Source organism: Xenopus laevis, chromosome 2S, assembly GCF_017654675.1.
Source record: "Xenopus laevis strain J_2021 chromosome 2S, Xenopus_laevis_v10.1, whole genome shotgun sequence".
Taxonomy (NCBI): Eukaryota; Metazoa; Chordata; class Amphibia; order Anura; family Pipidae; genus Xenopus; species Xenopus laevis.
This window is the reverse complement of record NC_054374.1, coordinates 164,532,882-164,552,693: the sequence shown is the minus strand read 5'-3', so window position 1 is coordinate 164,552,693 and position 19,812 is coordinate 164,532,882. Positions and strand designations below refer to the sequence as shown.

The 19,812-nt window shown below is 42.1% G+C and overlaps 1 protein-coding gene across 1 annotated transcript; it reads left to right on the top strand.

Moving 5' to 3' along the window:
- The first annotated feature begins 470 nt into the window (after positions 1-470).
- Positions 471-19,419, top strand: dgat2.S (diacylglycerol O-acyltransferase 2 S homeolog). The gene is made up of 8 exons (XM_018250406.2): positions 471-551; positions 6,634-6,762; positions 8,028-8,135; positions 9,112-9,182; positions 12,720-12,924; positions 14,554-14,728; positions 16,064-16,266; positions 18,077-19,419. The coding sequence occupies exons 1-8, from the start codon at positions 512-514 to the stop codon at positions 18,229-18,231; spliced, it is 1,086 nt and encodes a 361-aa protein (XP_018105895.1). The 5' UTR covers positions 471-511; the 3' UTR covers positions 18,232-19,419.
- Positions 19,420-19,812: the final 393 nt, after the last annotated feature.

Below are 19,812 nucleotides of genomic sequence, written 5' to 3'. Positions count from 1 at the left end.
ATCTTTTCTCCCTATTAATAACATTGATCTTAACCATGATTTTTACCGGCCCGGTGGCAACCCTAGTCAGAAGAAGGAAAAAAAAAGCCAACGATTATAAATAATGGAGACCAACTGAAAAGTTGCTTAGAAGTGGCCATTGTATAACTTATTAAAAATGAGTTTGTAGGCACAGCACCCCTTTATGTTTCAGGCCACACAGCCAGTAGGACTGTAAGTACCCCAGGCAGCCCTGTGTGTCGTAGGTAAGTACCTGGCACTGGAGGTGACAATTTATCACTAAATGTGCATGTGATCCAACCCCACAGCAATATCACAAAGACAAACAGGGAACTGCCCCTCTGTTCCACAGGTCTGTGCTGCTGTTTCCTGGAGGTGTTCCAAACCCCCCCCCCCCTACCAGTTGTCGCTTGGTTCGGTCCTCCTCCTCCAGCTTGTCTATATAAGGCTGGCAGTTGGAAGCAAAGCAGGCAGTTGCCGGGGAGCTGTACTGTGACACTGGCCTGACAATATGAAGACAATCATCGCTGCCTACTCGGGGGTCTTACGAGGTAAGCAGTGAATGAGGGGCTTGTGGAACGTACCAACCCGCTAGTGTACAGGGAGGGAGCTCTGCTGGCTGCTTGAGTTTCCGACTCTCCTATTAATTAATGATCTCCTGCTTCTTTTAATTAATTATTGCTAGTTTTCTGCTTGTCGGAATGTTCCTTTCCAAGCGTATTTTTAATACAATATAATGGCAGGTAATATTAAGGGGGGGATGATTAACCCTATTTTGGGCAGATTAAGACCCAATGTGGCGTTTATACACTGCAGCCCTGTATCAAAAAAATGTCCAAGTCCCTGTAACACCCAATTTTCGCAGGGAGTTGCAGCTTAGATGCATGCTGGGTACAAGTTTTCTGTTAATGGATTGCAAGCTCCATGGTACAGCAGGATGTAGTAAGAGGAATTCTTGCATTCCTATAGGCAGCTTTCATGTTGCTCAGGGCTGCTGGGTATGTGAATGGACTGCCTGTACTGAGGCTTTTGTTCCTAGACCGCAGAGCTCATTCTCTAACCCCCCACATGGGCAGGATTAATACAGTTGGGTTTAGTTAAATTACAAGGTTGAGGGCTACCAGCTAGGAATGTGTTGCAATAATTAGCAGTTATTATGAACCATAAAAAGAATCAAGTCTACAACATTTTTTTTTTGCTGTAGGACCTTCTACATTGTATTGTCGTCTGAGAGTATGAGGATCTCATTGATGATCTAGCACAGGGGTCCCCAACCTTTTTTTACCCGTGAGACACATTTAATTGTAAAAAGAGTTGGGGAGCAACACAAGCACAAGTTCCTGGGGTGCCAAATAAGGACTGTGATTTGCTATTAGTAGCCCCTATGTGGACTGGCAGCCTATAGGAGACTCTGTTTGGCAACACATCTGGTTCTTATGGAACTAAAGCTGGGCTCTAAGCCAAGAATTGAAAAATAAGCACCTGCTTTGAGCCCACTGGTAGCAACATCCAGGGGGTTGGTGAGCATCTTGCTCACAAGCTACTGGTTGGGGACCACTGATCTTACATGATGCTCTCTATAAGTGGCCATACACAATAAGATCTGCTCATTTGGTGACCTTGCTGAATCATCAATAAGGGGGGGGGGAGCCCTACAACCAGCTGCTCTTCCTAAATGGCCACCAAAGGCAGGGCAATAGCACCAGCAGGCTAATCCAATCGCTTGGCCCAAGGGCCAAACGACCGGATTACAACAATGGTAAAAGGCGCAGACAGGACTAGGACTGCATCAACTGGCCAATGCAGGGAAAATCAACCCAATCAATATCTGGTCTATTTGTGGCCAGATATTGGTCGGGAGGCCTGTCGGAAAGCCTCATACACTAATAAGCTGCTGAATCGGTCTAAAGGATCTGATTGGGCACCTTAAATGTCCCTGTTTGGCCACCTTAAGGGTCAGGGCACACGCGAGATGGCACTTGGAGTGCTTCATTTTCCGAAGTTGCCCGGAGTGAAACTTCAGACGACTTTGGAAAATGAAGCGCTCAGAGTGCCATACCACCGGTGATTTAGATTCTAGCCGGTGGGAAGCAGTTTGGGGGGAAATTAGTCGCCCGAAGAAGATCTGAGCATGTACCCTGACCCTAAAGGAGAAAGAAAGTCATATCCCGCTTGGGGGTGCCAAATGTTAGGCACCCCAAGTGAATGTATTTACTTATCTGAAACCCTGGGCTCCTATCAGCATAAAACTGCACTGGGGTTATTGCTTCGAACACCGCGGAGCGATTGTCTTCCACCTTCTTCTTTCTTCTCGCTGCTGCACATGCAAAGAAGTGCGAAAAGCTGAACTTTAATGAAAAAGTCGCTATTTCGTTCAACTGCGCATGCGTTTTCCCGGGGAAATTTGAAGAAATTCCCGGTGCAGTTTTCTGCTGATAGGAGCACCGACCTGGGGTTTCAGGTAAGCCAATACAATCACTTGGGGTGCCTAACATTTGACACCCCGAAGTGGGCTACGACTTTCCTTCTCCTTAAAGGCTTATGTCACACAAGGAGATTAGTAGTGAGAGTTGCTGGCTTGGAATAGTCCTCCCAGGTTTTATATGGAACTGTAATACCCTACTATCCCCATGGAGGAATATGGAAAAAAATGTTGTAGACTTGATTCTCTTCATGGTTCATAATAACTGCTAATTATTCCAACACATTCCTAGATGGTAATCCTCAACCTTGTCATTTAACTAAACCCAACTGTATTAATCCTGCCCATGTGGGGGGTTAGAGAATAAGCTCTGCGGTCTAGGAACAAAAACCTCAGTACCGGCAGTCCATTCACATACCCAGCAGCCCTGAGCAACATCTAGTGACCCGATTTGATCAAAACTTCATCATTGAATGCGGAAATCATTCCAGAAGTCAGCGGAAACCGGTTGAATGTGCACAGCTCTTTGTTGGTTACAAGTAAATAATTATCTTTTTTTTTGTAGCCAATTCGGGAGGCAGAATGTAAGCACAGAGCAATAATGTGTCAATCCCCTTGTTTATATAGTCGGTGTTACAGTTGAATGCATCTTCGCTTATAGTTTTAACTGCACTCCATGTCGCAATGTTCCCTCCTGGACGTTCAATTGCTTCTGCTCCTTGTACTTTTAAAGGTACAGAAAACTATAATATAATATATATATATATATATATATATATATATATATATATATATATATATATATATATATATATATATATATATATATATATATATATATATATATATATAGAAAAATATAGAAAAAGATGGTAGCGCACTCCAGGGACTTGAATAAAAATATATAGTTTATTTAAACATGGTACATATATATATAATCTTCAAAATGGATCCGCACTCCAAATGGTTCAATCAAAGTGAATTTTATTAGTTCATCACTCACGTGTCCAACGTTTTGGCCCACATTAGGGCCTTTATCAATCAGAAGGGATTGAGTGCAAGTACTTTCTGAACTTTTGTGTGTGTATATATATATATATATATATATATATATATATATATATATATATATATATATATATATATATATATATATATACACACAGATTTTGTATCCTCTAAATACCATCGGAGTGGTTGCTACTGCTTTGCTGCAGACAGAGCAAATATCTGGTTGCTACGGGTTACTAGAGCTGCAAGAATCGTTGCTACTATGTATTTTTTGCTATGCAGGCTCCTTTTGAAAAGACTATGGGAACTTATCAGAAACCACAATTCTGTTGTGTTTAATGGGGTGGTACACCTTTGTTATAGAATGTCCAATTTTAAGAAACGTTTTAATTGGCCTTCATTTCTTTTTCTTTAATATAGTGTTTTTTTAATTATTTGCATTCTGACTCTTTCCAGTTTTTTAAACGGGGGTCACTGACCCCATCTAAAAATAATGCTCTGTAAGGCTACAAATGTATTATCGCTATTTTTTTATGACTCCTCTCTATTTATATTCTAGCCTTTTATTCGAATCAATGCATGGTTGTTAGGGTAATTTGGACCCCAGAAACCGGGTTGTTGAAATTGCAAATTGGAAAGCTGCTGAAGAAAAAGCTAAACTCAAAAAAACACAAATAATAATAAAAAAAAAACAATTGCACATTGTCTCACAAAATCCCTCTCTACATCAGTGGTCCCCAACCAGTGGATGTTTCTCTCAGTGGCCTCTAAGCAGGAGCTTAGTTTTGAATTCCAGGCTTGGAGGCAAGTTTTGGTTATATAAAAACTAAATATATTTGGCTCCCTAGGAACTTTTTTCATGGGTGGAGTAGCGTTACTATAGAGGAAGCAGATCCTGCTGTTGGGGAACAGGGGGCCCAGACTGTGGGGTCTGATCCTCTATAGTAATAAGCCCTCCTCCCCAGCCGCTCTTTTACCTCTAGAGAGGAAGGGAGAAGCAAGTCGGACGGGAATGGGCGGAGTTGTGGTGGAGGCGGGATGTGGGTGGGGCAGAGGCAAGACAGGAAGTGGGGGGAGGGGATGGGGATTGGAGTGCACCAGGCCCCTCTGAAGATTTTTTTTGCTAGTTACGCCACTGCATGGGTGTGTTGCTCCCCAACTGTTTTTACAATTGAATGTGGCTTGCAGGTAAAAAAGGTTGGGGAACCCTTGTCTACATCATCTTTAAAGTTCATATAAAAAGATACAGCACATGGTGACTTGTATTACTGCCTTGATATCTTTATATTCTCTGGTTTGAGAAGTCAGATATCAACTGGGCAGTTTTTTCTTTTTCCCTTGGGATCGGGGGCCACATCTGTGCATTGATGCAGTCCTTGTCCCGACAACCTATGATAGCAACAACTATGATCTGATACTGATACACCTCAATTAACCAGGGGTCCAAGCAAGAGGATATTTATATGTAGAGCTGCCTTTAAAGGAGACATTTTGTGTAAAAATAAGACTGTACCAGTGCATTATACTCATTTAGATATAGAAGAATTGTGCTTAAAAAAGTAGCGTTTCGGCCTGATTTCTTGAATATTTCTGCAAAAACCCTAATAATCCCTCTCTTCTCTTCTACTTCCTGCTCCCTGAATTCCCAGGCTCACTGCACTGTAATACACGAACCAATCAGCAGCTAGCAGGACCTGATAGGGAACTGAAGCCTGCCTGTGCTTGTGTGACTGCAGGGCTGTGATTGGCTGTTCCCCTCCTACTGTGCTTCTGGCAGGGACCGTTAGGACACACCCACCCCTCATTTGAAACAGGGACCAGAGAACATCTATAGGGAGCTTTAATAAAGGGGCTAATTTTAAAGATAATATTAATTTTAGGACCATGTAAAAGCAACACCATATATTACTTATAATTGCCTACAAAATTAGTTTTATTTTCATTTATCCTATATGTCTCCTTTAACATCATACTCTCGGGTGATATTCCCAAAGTGACAGTTGCATCCATGTACACTCCGTAAAGCCAGCTGAGAAAACTGGCCTCTGATTCGGTTAACAGGGGAAGCTGCTCTATACGAAGGAGTTGTTCGAAATTCGGCACCCCTGGGGTACACTGAGCCGTTCCACTCCCCGCTGCAGCCTGTGGTGCTAGCGATCCTGTTTCCATGCACGTGTAGAAAATTCATAGATATTTATATCCTGTTTAATGAGTCCTCCTAAAATAAACAGAGGCTTGAGGCCGCTCCGTGTGTCCATAATAAAAATTGGATTTTTAATATCGGTTTAGTTAGCAGAGCCATTAGATTCCAGTGCTTGGCAACAGCTGGTGCTTACAGTTTATCTTCATATTCTGCTCTTGTGTTCTTTGCTCCTTTCTCGATTACATCCGTATTTATTGCCTCATTTGGCACCTGCCTTGGACTTCAACCTGGGACTGTGAGGGGGGTAGGAATAGCTGCTCTGTCCTCTCCGAAACTCCTTATCCAGAAAGCTCCGAAATACATAAAGGTAGTCTCCCATAGATTCCATTTTATCCAAGTAATATTTTTATTATGCTGTGTGATGAAAACAGTAGCTTGTACTTGATCCCAACTAAGTTATAATTAATCCTTATTGGAAGCAAAACCAGCCTATTGGAAGGATCCGTTATCTGGAAAACAGGTCCCACACCTATAAAGCATCCTAAGGTTTGATTGGTTTAACCTTAGCAAGATGGCTGAGGGCTAGGGTTGCACATCAGCAATAGCTGGAAAGCCTTGTGAGAGTTGTAGTTTGACATTGTTTAGGGAATCTTGAATCACGTGGCCCAGCAGGCTCTGTGTTTGGCTGTTTATGCAGTGGTGTAACTAGATATTACTGAGCCCCACAGCAAATTATTAATTTTAGGTACCCCAACATTTCCAGAGTTTGTCTCGTTCATTAATTAGGGCCCCTTATACCTAAATCCCACATTCGAATAGGGGGATTAAAATTCGAATGTGTGAATTTTTAATCTCGAAAATTCAAATTGACTATTCGACCCTTGATAAATCTGCCCCTAAGTGTGTGTGTTCTTGGTCTTTGCCAGTATATTGTCTTCCACAGCTCACTCCCTGTAGTACTGGTAGCAAATGAAAGTGCCCTTTATATTAATACTTATCACTGTATAATTCTATTATATTTCTATACTATTATATTACTTTTACTTTTCCTTTTCAGGCACTGGATCCAGTCTCCTGTCAGCGGTACATGACCTGCCCTCTGTCCCTTGGCTGTCCAAATCAAGTGTGGTGAGACACCTTCAGATCATCTCTGTCCTACAATGGGTTCTCAGCTTCCTCATTTTGGGTAATTTGAATTTTACCAAAACTTTGTATGAGACAAGTGAACCCCTTAAGGCAGAGGACTCTAGACCAGGGGAGCTGCTGTCATGTTGAGAAAGTTACCAGGGGAGGCAAAAAGGCACTCCTGATAACTTAAAGATAGAGACGAAATTTGATGAGTGCCCTGGGTACCCCTGGAACTATAGCAGGGTGACTGTTACCCCAATGTTTCTATATATCTGTAACCTTGTTATGAGCTAAGGGGGCCCAGTCTGAAGGCCAGTTAGGGGGAGATTTGGGGTGAGTGTTTATTTGTACCCTGGGTACCCCTGGAACTATAGCAGGGTGACACCCCAATGTTTCTTTATATCTGTAACCTTGTTATGAGCTAAGGGGGCCCAGTCTGAAGGTCAGTTAGGGGGAGATTTGGGGTGAGTGCTTATTTGTACCCTGGGTACCCCTGGAACTATAGCAGGGTGAGTGTTACCCCAATGTTTCTATATATCTGTAACCTTGTTATGAGCTAAGGGGCCCAGTCTGAAGGTCAGTTAGGGGGAGATTTGGGGTGAGTGCTTATTTGTACCCTGGGTACCCCTGGAACTATAGCAGGGTGACTGTTACCCCAATGTTTCTATATATCTGTAACCTTGTTATGACCTAAGGGGGCCCAGTCTGAAGGTCAGTTAGGGGGAGATTTGGGGTGAGTGCTTATTTGTGCCCTGGGTACCCCTGGAACTATAGCAGGGTGACACCCCAATGTTTCTATATATCTGTAACCTTGTTATGAGCTAAGGGGGCCCAGTCTGAAGGTCAGTTAGGGGGAGATTTGGGGTGAGTGCTTATTTGTACCCTGGGTACCCCAGGAACTATAGCAGGGTGACACCCCAATGTTTCTATATATCTGTAACCTTGTTATGAGCTAAGGGGGCCCAGTCTGAAGGTCAGTTAGGGGGAGATTTGGGGTGAGTGCTTATTTGTGCCCTGGGTACCCCTGGAACTATAGCAGGGTGACACCCCAATGTTTCTATATATCTGTAACCTTGTTATGAGCTAAGGGGACCCAGTCTGAAGGTCAGTTAGGGGGAGATTTGGGGTGAGTGCTTATTTGTACCCTGGGTACCCCTGGAACTACAGACAGTTGTGCACATTTATATTATACCAGCAAGTAACATAGTTATGCAGTCCTAGGGGGGTGGGAAAGCTGTTGAAAAAGGTAAAAGTTAAATTCTCGGTGCTTTTCCATTGTGTTAAGTAAAATGAGTAAAATCTAGAATTGTCTTCCATTTACAGGTGTCACATGTACTGCGGTCCTTGTGTACATCTTCTGCACTGACCTCTGGCTGATTGCAGCTTTGTATTTGACATGGATGGTGCTTGACTGGAATACACCATATAAAGGTAATGAAGTCAGGAAAGCCTGAGACTGGGGAGACTTGCTGACTTGCCTTTTATACATAACAACATAAGACTGTTTATGAAGAGGCTAAAGTAAGGAATCCCTGCCTGAATCTGCCATTGTTCCTTTGAAAGAGAAGCCATACCGAGCTGGTTAACGATTATTATTATTAACATGTATTTATATAGCGCCAACATATTGCGTAGCACTGTAAAGTAAATGTGATTATACAACTAAATTACATGAATTCTATACATAGAACATATGGAGTTACATACATCACAATCAATACCGGTACAAAAGGGTGAGGAAGGCCCTATGCAAAAGAGCTTACACTCTAAAGGGAAGGGAGTAATACACAAGGTGTGGGATTGAGCAAGATCAGATTAAGTGGGTGAGAAATGTGGTATTGTATGTGGTGTTGCGTTTGGTAGTTAAGCAGAGTGAGGGGAGGCTTCTCGAAAGAAGTGCGTTTTAAGAGATTTCTTGAAAGCAGAAAGGTTGGGAGAAAGTGGGACAGACCGTGGGAGAGAGTTCCAGAGGAGGGGTGCAGCCCTTGTAAAGTCTTGAATGTGAGCATGTGAGGATGGATGTAGCTTATGTAGCCCAACATGAGAGCACATCCAAAGTACCATAGACCTTACAATGCAGTGAGCAAGGCTGCTGGTGTTTCTGGTTAGACCTGTATTAAAGATTCTTGGCTTAAAGCAAAGGATCCTGGGTGCTTTCCAGATTTCTTAAAAAATGCTACTTACTGACTGCTCCACCTAAACACTTGTGCATCACTGCTGTAATTGCTGTAATTTATATAACAGGCCTTTCAACCTCATCCCTGTATGAAATTCCCTGTACGACCCGTTAAGGTGGGAACTAAGGTACCTGCTACAGACTCTGTCTAGGAGTAACTACACTCCAACTGCTTCATTGTAGGCCAGCTTTACCCATTCCCTTTACTTATTTTAAACTGCTGTGTTACAGGTGGCAGGCGATCCTCATGGGTAAGGAACTGGGCAGTCTGGCGCTACTTTCGAGACTATTTTCCAATAAAGGTAGGTTCCATTGTCCAAGTTATACTTAAGACAAAAGAAGAGATTATAAAACAACTTGAAAGTGGGTACTATCTTGTTAGGCACCCTCCTGTAACCAAAATTGAGAAAAACCAATCTAAGTTTTCCAAGTATATTACCTTGGGAGTGGTGCCATTTTAAGTTATTTGACTCATACTGTATTTATAATTTTACTGATATAGAACTATTTGTATATGAAATACTTTGTTAATAGAACAATAAATCTAAACTTGGTATAGTACATACAATTAGATGCTTTCTGTTAAGACCGATGTTCTGTCCTGTAAGGCTTACAGTCAAGTAAATGGGCAAGTTAACTCGCACAAATGGGAAGATACAGTAAATTGCCTCCTAAATACCAAAACAGAGGCAGTTCTCCAAGAGTTTAGTTCTGAAGAGTTGGAGGGAGCAGTCTCTGCAAAGGAATAAAGGGATGGGATTGTACTTGCTAAGGGAAGTTAGAGAGGCTTAGGGTGGGATACAGTAATGGAAGCAAGCGGTGTTACCAGGCACTGGAAAGAACAGATTTATAACCTTAAAGGAGACAGAAAGCTACCAAGGCAGTTTATTGCCAATAGATTAGCCACACTAGTGCAAGCTATAATACTATATTTATTCTGTAGAATGCTTTACCATGCCTGAGTAAATGGCTATAGAAACTGTTTGTTTGGGATAGCAGCTGTCATATTAGCTTTCTGTGACATCACTTCCTGCCTGAGTCTCTCTCCGATCACTTGTAGCTCTAGCTCAGATTAAAGCAGGGAGGAGAGAGAGAGGAGCAAACTGAGCATGCTCAAGCCCTAGCCCTGGAGGTTTAAGCTGAAAACAGGAAGTGTGATACAGAAGCCCATACACAATAGAAGGAAAGAAATGTGCTGTTTCTTTTGTCAGAGGACTCAGAGCAGCATTACTTTGAGGGTTTACTGGTGTATTTATATAGACCTTTCTGATAAGGCTTACTTAATTTTAGCCTTTCATTTTCCTTTAATTAGATTTACTGTATAGACTAGACCTGTGGCTCACAAACCCCTTGGCTAAAAAGCAGGAGTACTGCCAAACAGAGCCTTCTGTAGGATGCCATTTCAGATGGGGGCTACCAAATCCCCAATCACAGCCCTTGCTTGGCACCTCCAGGAACATTTTTTTATGCTTGTGTTGCTCCTCAACTTAATTTAATCTGAATGTTGCCTAGGGTAAAAAAGGTTGGGGACCCCTGGGCCTGAGTATGGAAGCAACGTGTAAACGGGGTTTCTAGGTCCATCAATGTGGTTTCCCAGCTAAAAGACCAGAATCTTGTTTGCATGATTTGGACTCTTTGGTTATATGGAGAAGAACTGGGGACTTGGGCAAAATATTTGTTTCATAATAGCAACTTATCTCTAGGCATAAATATAATCATTGTAGTTCTATCATAGATTTGTATTGTATCCCCTTTATGGGTTACAGGGTAAGAATAAACTTGGCTTGAAGGTGTATGAGAGGGTCTTACTACAGTTCTTACACCGTCTGCAACTCTGCCATGTATCATTCCCTTACTAATCTTTGCCTATAGGGCTTGCAAAGTGGACTTCATGTTGTAGTTAAATACTGTAATCCTGTAGACGAGCAGTCCCTCAACATGTTAATATAGAATCGGATACTGGAAGCCGAGGATAACATATTTATTTTCCTGTTTATTGGCTAACTTGCTAAGCTGTACTTTGTACACTGTACTCTGGCCTGACTGTACTATTTGTGCATTTGTGATTATTGATGAAAAATACTTTATCTACATGTGAACGTCCCATAAAGATTCTGAGTTGTTTTGATCTTCAGTCTGTAGATAAGTCGAGTTGATAAGGACGGCACATTGTAACTTTGCCGAGAGACTTCCATCCCTTCCGAATGGCTGCTTAGGTTGGCCATACACTGGCAGATTAAAGCTACTGATATCGGTACTTTAGACGGACTCGGCATCTTATATGGATATACAACAAGAGCAGGGCTATCCGGCTGTCCACAGGGTCAAAATATAGGGGATCTCATCAGCCCATGTGTGGGATTCCAATTGCACTCCCTGATCCATATCAGGCCAAATATTGACGAGATATCGATCGGGCAGGTTTGATTTTTTTTCCTGCGATTGAGGACCACATTTGCTGGTTGATACAGTCCTACAAGCCGTCTGCACCCATTCTCTTCGTTGTAATCCGATCGTTCGGAATAACCCGATATTGCCCTGACGTTGGTGGGCATATCAGGGAAAGATCCGCTCTTTTGGCGACCTCTCTTTTCATGTATGGCCACCTTTAGTCTAACTATTCCTAATGCCCAAACAATTGGCCAGAACCTGTTCCTGTTAAACAAATCTATATAAATCCTGAAACCCAAATTACACACCCTGAAAATCTATTCAACCTAAAATACCCATCAGTCTTTAAAGGGATCCTGTCATCAGAAAACATGTTTTTTTCAAAACGCATCAGTTAGTGCTGCTCCAGCAGAATTCTGCACTGAAATCCATTTCTCAAAAGAGCAAACAGATTTTTTTATATTCAATTTTAAAATCTGACATGGGGCTAGACATTTTGTCAATTTCCCAGCTGCCCCTGGTCATGTGACTTGTGCCTGCACTTTAGGAGAGAAATGCTTTCTGGCAGGCTGCTGTTTTTCCTTCTCAATGTAACTGAATGTGTCTCAGTGGGACCTGGATTTTACTATTGAGTGTTGTTCTTAGATCTACCAGGCAGCTGTTATCTTGTGTTAGGGAGCTGCTATCTGGTTACCTTCCCATTGTTCTGTTGTTTGGCTGCTGGGGGGGGGGACAGGGAGGGGGTGATATCACTCCAACTTGCAGTACAGCAGTAAAGAGTGATTGAAGTTTAGCAGAGCACAAGTCACATGACTTGGGGCAGTTGGGAAATTGTCAATATGTCTAGCCCCATGTCAGATTTCAAAACTGAATATAAAAAAATCTGTTTGCTCTTTTGAGAAATGGATTTCAGTGCAGAATTCTGCTGGAGCAGCACTTTTAACTGATTCATTTTGAAAAAAATGTTTTTTCCCATGACAGTATCCCTTTAAGGACTAACAAAAGCTTCCATTGCAACTCATCAATACAATACAGTTCTGCTCTTGGTCAATCATTTCAACAATGTTTGTTTTTATGCAGCATTGGCAGTTTTATATGGGCTGTAACGATTTTAAGGCTTAAGCAGTAGCCTTGTCGCTTTAATGACCTTTCAATAAGGTGGCCGTATCAATACGGGATCCCAAGTGGCTTGTTTGCCAGGACTTTGACTGTTCATAAAATGCCCCGTTTGCTGAGTAATCTTGGCTGTTGGCCGGATCCATTCGTGCTGGTATTGAACTTTGTCACTACTGCTGAGCCATCAGTTCTCTGCAAGGATCTGCCACCTCACAGGTGTTCCAACTTCATTTGTTTGTGTTCAAACACAATCTCTGTACAGTCTTCTCCAAAGCTTCCCCTGATATTTTGCTGACTTGACTTCATTGACAGGTTCTCTGTTTCTCTTGCAGCTGGTAAAAACGCACAACCTCCTGCCAAGCAGAAACTATATCTTTGGGTATCACCCCCATGGAATAATGTGCCTGGGAGCATTTTGTAACTTCGGAACAGAAGCCACCGGGGTGTCCAAGAAGTTTCCTGGGATCAAGTGTCACCTGGCCACATTAGCGGGGAATTTCCGAATGCCTGTACTGAGGGAATATCTAATGTCTGGAGGTAGGAGCCATTTTAGACCTTGAGCCAATGTGCTTTGCTTCAAATCTGCCGACTTTAACCCACCCCACTAAATACAGCTAAACTAATGAAGGCTTAATTGATTGCTCTGCATGGGCTGTGCAACTTGCTGGACCCTCCCACCATGACAGTACAGCATGCATAGACCTTTTTAGGGAACAAATTTAAAGGAACAGTAACACCAAAAAAATTAAGTGTTTTAAATTAATGAAAATATAATGTAGGGTTGCACTATTCTAGTAACACTGGTGTGTTTGCTTCAGAAACTCTACTATAGTTTATATAAACAAGCTGCTGTGTAGCCATGGGGGCAGCCATTCAAGCACAGGATACACAGTCGATAACAGATAAGTACTACTATAGTTTATATAAACAAGCTGCTGTGTAGCCATGGGGGCAGCCATTCAAGCACAGGATACACAGTAGATAACAGATAAGTACTACTATAGTTTATATAAACAAGCTGCTGTGTAGCCATGGGGCAGTCATTCAAGCACAGGATACACAGTAGATAACAGATAAGTACTACTATAGTTTATATAAACAAGCTGCTGTGTAGCCATGGGGCAGCCATTCAAGCACAGGATACACAGTAGATAACAGATAAGTACTACTATAGTTTATATAAACAAGCTGCTGTGTAGCCATGGGGGCAGCCATTCAAGCACAGGATACACAGTAGATAACATATACTGTAAGCTCTGTACAATACAATTACATTCTATTACGGAGCTTACCTGTTATCTACTGTGTATTCTGTGCTTGAATGGCTGCCCCCATGGCTACACAGCAGCTTGTTTATATAAACTATAGTAGTACTTATCTGTTATCTACTGTGTATCCTGTGCTTGAATGGCTGCCCCATGGCTACACAGCAGCTTGTTTATATAAACTATAGTAGTACTTATCTGTTATCTACTGTGTATCCTGTGCTTGAATGGCTGCCCCCATGGCTACACAGCAGCTTGTTTATATAAACTATAGTAGTACTTATCTGTTATCTACTGTGTATCCTGTGCTTGAATGGCTGCCCCCATGTCTACACGGCAGCCTAATCCATTAAACTAAGTAGTGTTTCTGAAGCAAACACACAACTTTTACCAATACAGGGCAACAGTACATTTTATTTCAATTTATTTTAAAACACTTTTTCTTTTTTGATGTAACTGTTCCTTTAATAGTGTTGCGCCACCATATGGAATAGATAACCCCGCAAGACTGTCCACCACCTTCTCAACCTCCAGTCATAAAGCTGACTTGATCTGCATTCCCTTTGGCTTCTTATACTGAATCTTAGTGCTTATTCAGTCAAGCCGTGCAGTAAACTATTATCCAAGGGCAGCATTAAACTCTGAGCAAAGCTACCACCATCTTGGATGTATAAAGACAATAATTCTGTAGCTTGGTGTGGAAGACCATACCATATAATGTACACAAGGGATATGGACACCAAGTGAACCCCTTTTTAAAGTACTATATCGTCATGGCTACTTCAACTGTGTAGGATGGTCACCCTAAAGAGCAAGACTTCCTAGACCTCTTGTATGCATGTTGGAATCATGCCAATGATCAGTACTTCTACTGACTCAATGAATTTACCTCATTTTTCAGGTATATGCCCTGTGGACCGGGATACCATTGACTACATTCTGTCCAAGAACGGAACTGGCAATGCTGTAGTTATTGCAGTCGGGGGAGCTGCCGAATCTCTTAACTGCAGACCTGGGAAAAACACTGTAACACTAAAGCAGAGAAAAGGATTTGTGAAAATTGCACTGCAACATGGGTAAGGCATACAACTCCTGCCACCCTGTGGTGCCCAATAGATTGCTGCCTCTTCCAATATCATATAACAAGCACATACCGCAAGTTGCCCATTTTAAGGGAAATTAAGAAGTGACCGTTCAATAATTTTAGACCAGCTTTAAAGGATAAGTAAACATTTAAAATAAGTGTATAATTGATGAGGGGGCTATTCTGAGCACTTTTGTAATTTACATTCATTATTTATTTTGTTTAAATTCGAAGATATTAAGGGATACATGTGCTGTTAATATGAATGAATTTTGTTACAACAGCGCCACCTGCTGGTCAGTTTCCCACCAGTCTGACCAGCAAGTAGTCAAGGAAGTTGTCAGGAGAAAGAAAGAGGCTGATGTTCTTCTGCTTAGGAAAGATGTGAGAAATGTTTCTAATTTTATTCCTAAGCAGAAGAACATCAGCCTCTTTCTTTCTCCTGACAACTTCCTTGACTACTTGCTGGTCAGACTGGTGGGAAACTGACCAGCAGGTGGCGCTGTTGTAACAAAATTCATTCATATTAACAGCAGTAGTGAAAACATGTACTGTATCCCTTAATACATTGGAATGAAAGAAAAATAAATGAATGTACATTGCAAAAGTGCTTCGAATAGGCCCCGCATTAAGTTTACATTCACTTCTTTTAAAGGTTTACTTATCCTTTAAACGGCTTCATTAGACTGCTCTTCAATAATGTTGCAAATGGTATTAAATTTTCTTTGGGGTTCACAAAACGTGTGTAAAAATGTAAGCAATCGGTAGTAATTGACCCAGAGAGCATCTTGTTGCTATTTTCGGGTCAGAATAAGGCAATTTATAGTGTTTCTTAAGGATAAAGCTGGTATTTAAATGTCTAGGAAGTGGCGTTCACATTCCATAACTTGGTAAAATCTACTTAATTCTTACCGTATATACTCGAGTATAAGCCGAGTTTTTCAGCCCCTAAAATATGCTCGGCTTATACTCCGATCAAGCGCAAAAACGGTCACCGGCGTCCAAGAATAGTCGCCGGTGCCTAAGAATAGTCGCCGGCGTCCAAGAATATTCGCCGTCTCCAATGGGAGCAGAAACCCTCAATTTTTTGATTGAAACTTACCAGAAGCTGCTGCATTTCTCACCCTAGGCTTATACACGAGTCAATAAGCTTTCCCAGTTTTTGAAGGTAAAATTAGGTACCTCGGCTTATACTCGGGACGGCTTATACTCGAGTATATAACGGTAAGTGTCTTAAGAGCAGTTTCTTCTACGGGGGTAAAATGCGGCTGGGGATATTAGTGCTGCTTGTATGTAGATATTCTTGCATGCTACATTCTCATTGCAGAGCTGACCTTGTTCCGATCTACTCTTTTGGTGAAAATGAAGCTTACAAGCAGGTTGTCTTTGAAGAGGGATCTTGGGGGAGATGGATACAGCAGACGTTTCAGAAGTATGTCGGCTTTGCTCCATGTGTCTTCCATGGCTGCAGCTTCTTCTCCTCTAACAGCTGGGGGTTGGTTCCTTATGCCAATCCTATAACAACTGTTGGTAAGGATAAGTTTAAAAGAAAAACTTAAACTGGGGGGGGGGGCTGTTGGGGATCTTGAATAGTTTTTACACTTGAATCATATTAGAGGTTCATATAAACAAGTTTAGGAGGATTGATGGTATTTGAGAAGTTTCAGAAATACTGTTCTCATGCTACTGGTGACCCATGGTCAACTACACTGAAGGCACCATCGATTTTTGGACTGAAGTCGACTAGAGCAGGCAGGAGAGAGAGGCTGTGCCCTAGGCCCACCACTTGCACCCACACCACTCACAATTCTGCCATCAACCTGCTTCTTACCCATCAAGATCTCTTCCATTGTGGACTGGGTGGGTGGGTGATTTCAAAAACTGTCAAAATCTCCTGTCCAGTCCTCAGTGGCAATACATGTGGCAAGCCACTGCCCCAACCCCATTTATACCACTCTAGGCCTGGGCTGTTGTGGTTTGCCCTGGTTAAAGGGATACTGTCATGGGAAAAAATAAATTCAAAATTAATCAGTTAATAGTGCTGCTCCAGACATATTGACAATTTCCCAGCTGCCCCAAGTCATGTGACTTGTGCTCTGATAAACTTCAATCACTCTTTACTGCTGTACTGCAAGTTGGAGTGATATCACCCCCTTCCTCCCCCCCCCAGCAGCCAAACAAAAGAACAATGGGAAGGTAACCAGATAGTAGCTCCCTAACACAAGATAACAGCTGCCTGGTAGATCTAAGAACAACATTCAATAGTAAAAATCCAGGTCCCACTGAGACACATTCAGTTACATTGAGAAAGAAAAACAGCAGCCTGCCAGAAAGCATTTCTCTCCTAAAGTGCAGGCACAAGTCACATGACTGGGGGCAGCTGGGAAATTGACAAAATGTCTAGCCCCATGTCAGATTTCAAAATTGAATATAAAAAAAATCTGTTTGCTCTTTTGAGAAATGGATTTCAGTGCAGAATTCTGCTGGAGTAGCACTATTAACTGATGTGTTTTGACAAAAACATGTTTTGTGATGACAGGATCCTTTTAAAGATGTAGAAAGGTTGTGGGCCATTGCCCTTTGTTATATTAAAAAAAAAATTGCCTTGGAATTTGAATTTTAGTAGCGCAGTCTTCTGAGGATTCTTTAACTTCACAAGCAAGGTCGTATGCCAGAAGTGTTCTGTCCAGTATATTAATAACAATGTTATGGCTCTTCATGTAGTCATTCATTCATGCTTCATCCACCCAATTATAATTTATGCTCTTGCCGCTTTCCACCAAATTCCTTTGTCCAATGGCAAGCTCCTCTGAGCTCTTATACAGCTAATTGCTTTAAAGAGCACTTTCATTTGAATGTATAGAGTCGAAGGGAGTGGATTATATTGCTGTGATTGATCTCCATTTTTCCATTAGTGTATAAAACTGTAAGTAGTAGGATTGTTGTTCCTAGCTGTTGGTCTGTGACTAAATTTTAGAGCAAAGCTTGAAAAGACAATTGCAACATTCATATTCATATAGTCATAAGTATACATGTACATGGTACCTTGTGTGTTTTCTTGTGCTGCTTGGTCCCTAAACGCAAGTTGTTCCAAGGTGCACGCAACGTAGAGAATGGAGACTACACACACATATAGAATTTTGGCTGAGGAGCTTACCCCATTTATTCTGCTTGTGAACCACACAAACTCAACGTTTCAGGGGGCACTCCCTTTCTTTGTCAGGTGTAGTTCACAGGCAGAATAAATGGGGTAAGCTCCCCAGCCAAAATTCTATGTGAGTGCAGTTTCCATTCCCTAATTTCTGCCAGCTGAAATATGTTTTTTCTTCTACGTGTCTAGTGGGAGAACCAATCACCGTTCCCAAGATTGAACAACCCACCCAGAAAGATGTGGACCTTTATCATGGCATGTACTTGTCGTCCCTGCAACGACTTTTTGACAAGTACAAAACTAAGCTTGGGCTCCCAGATTCAGAAACACTGGAGTTCGTCTGAATTTGCACAAATTGGCATTCTGTAATGTGCTTTCTGTGACATATACCCTGTACAACTGCAATGGGGGGGGAGATAATTCTATTTTCCAGAATGTGTTGGTAGCAACCACAGCTGTATGAGGTGGAACATGGAGCCATGTCCACTTGCTGAAACCAGCGGCTGTGCCAAGTCTAGAACTTTAGACTTTACTCTCTCTATAGAGCTGGTTTTCATGAGAACAGAAGTTGTGATAGGTCTGCCACCTACCTTTGTACATTTTTAGTTTTGGGGAACTTGATAAAAAAATGTGTTTCTGCCACCACATTTGTGACCTTCTACTTAAAGTAAAGCGTAAACATCTAGGTTTAGTTTATGACCCAGTGTATAGTAGAAGGTGCCTCCTGCTTGTAGGTCTCTTCTGAGAGCTTTTAAGTAACTATGCTCCATTCAAATACCTGATCAGTTGCACAGCGTGATCCAGAAAGGCCAGGCAATGTCTACTACATTCCCATAATAAAATGGCAGTCTGTCCATAATCTCACTTTTCTTCTACTCCCATTGTAGCGCTGCACCTCAGTTCCTCGTCTATAAGCAAGATGGGCTTCTCTTTCAGGGATGGATAGCGGTTGTTCGTCAAATATCCCTTTCTGCCACATACACTTTTTTTAAAACAATCTTTGGAAAAAAGGAGGGTGTGCATTCTTCTTACATAATTCTTCTTACACAATGTAGACGAGTGCCTAGATTTGGGCCCTACGGGCAAGCTTTAATATGATTCTCATGAAAATGTCTCTTTGCTGGAGGTTGCACAGATATTTAAAAGTAGCAAATAGCTTTCCTAACACTTTCACATTCCTTGACTAGAAATAAAACTACAGGCTTTACACAACATTTTCACTTGGGTGCAGGATTTGCAGACTACTGTAACCCTAATCATCAGCTTCGCTTCCCTTCATTCCCATTGTGGGATGTTAATGGGGTCACCCTCATTGAAGTGCCTTCACTGAAATCAGTCGCAACCTTATCTGAAAACTTGTCTCTGCATAAGCTCTTAAAGTGGTAAAATACTGTAGGGAACTCTGCTAACTCCCCCAAAGTGTAAGAAATGAGTAAAGGTTTTATCTTCAATGCATCTGTCTTAAGGTGGCCATACACGGGCTGATAAAAGCTGCAGACAGACCGTGCCGGCAGCTTATTGGCCCGTGTATGGGGCCCCCCGATGGGCTTCACCGATCGAGATCTGGCCAAAAGTCGGCCAGATCTCGATCGGATGGGATGAAAAATCCCATTGGATCGCGGCCGCATCTATTCGTTGATGCGGTCCAGCGATCCGACCGCCCATTGCTATTCATTAGGATCCGATCGTTGGGCCCTAGGGCCCACGATCGGATCAGCCCGATATTGCCCACCTCAAAGTGGGTATATCGGGGAGAGATCCACTCGTTTGGCGACATCGCCAAACGAGCGGATCTCTCAGTGTATGGCCACCTTTACCTTCTGCCGATTTTCAGATTACCAATAAAATGTTGGCGTCCTATTTCATGATTAGCTATTCCCAAGCAGAACCATCCTGAAGTGAAACAAGAAAATACGAATACATGA

Bases quoted from the DNA above. Each gene is read 5' to 3' on its own strand.
- dgat2.S (XM_018250406.2), top strand. From the start codon at position 512: ATGAAGACAATCATCGCTGCCTACTCGGGGGTCTTACGAG. The intron at 8,136-9,111 runs GTAATGAAGTCA...GCTGTGTTACAG, and splicing joins CTGGAATACACCATATAAAG to GTGGCAGGCGATCCTCATGG. The intron at 12,925-14,553 runs GTAGGAGCCATT...CTCATTTTTCAG, and splicing joins GGAATATCTAATGTCTGGAG to GTATATGCCCTGTGGACCGG.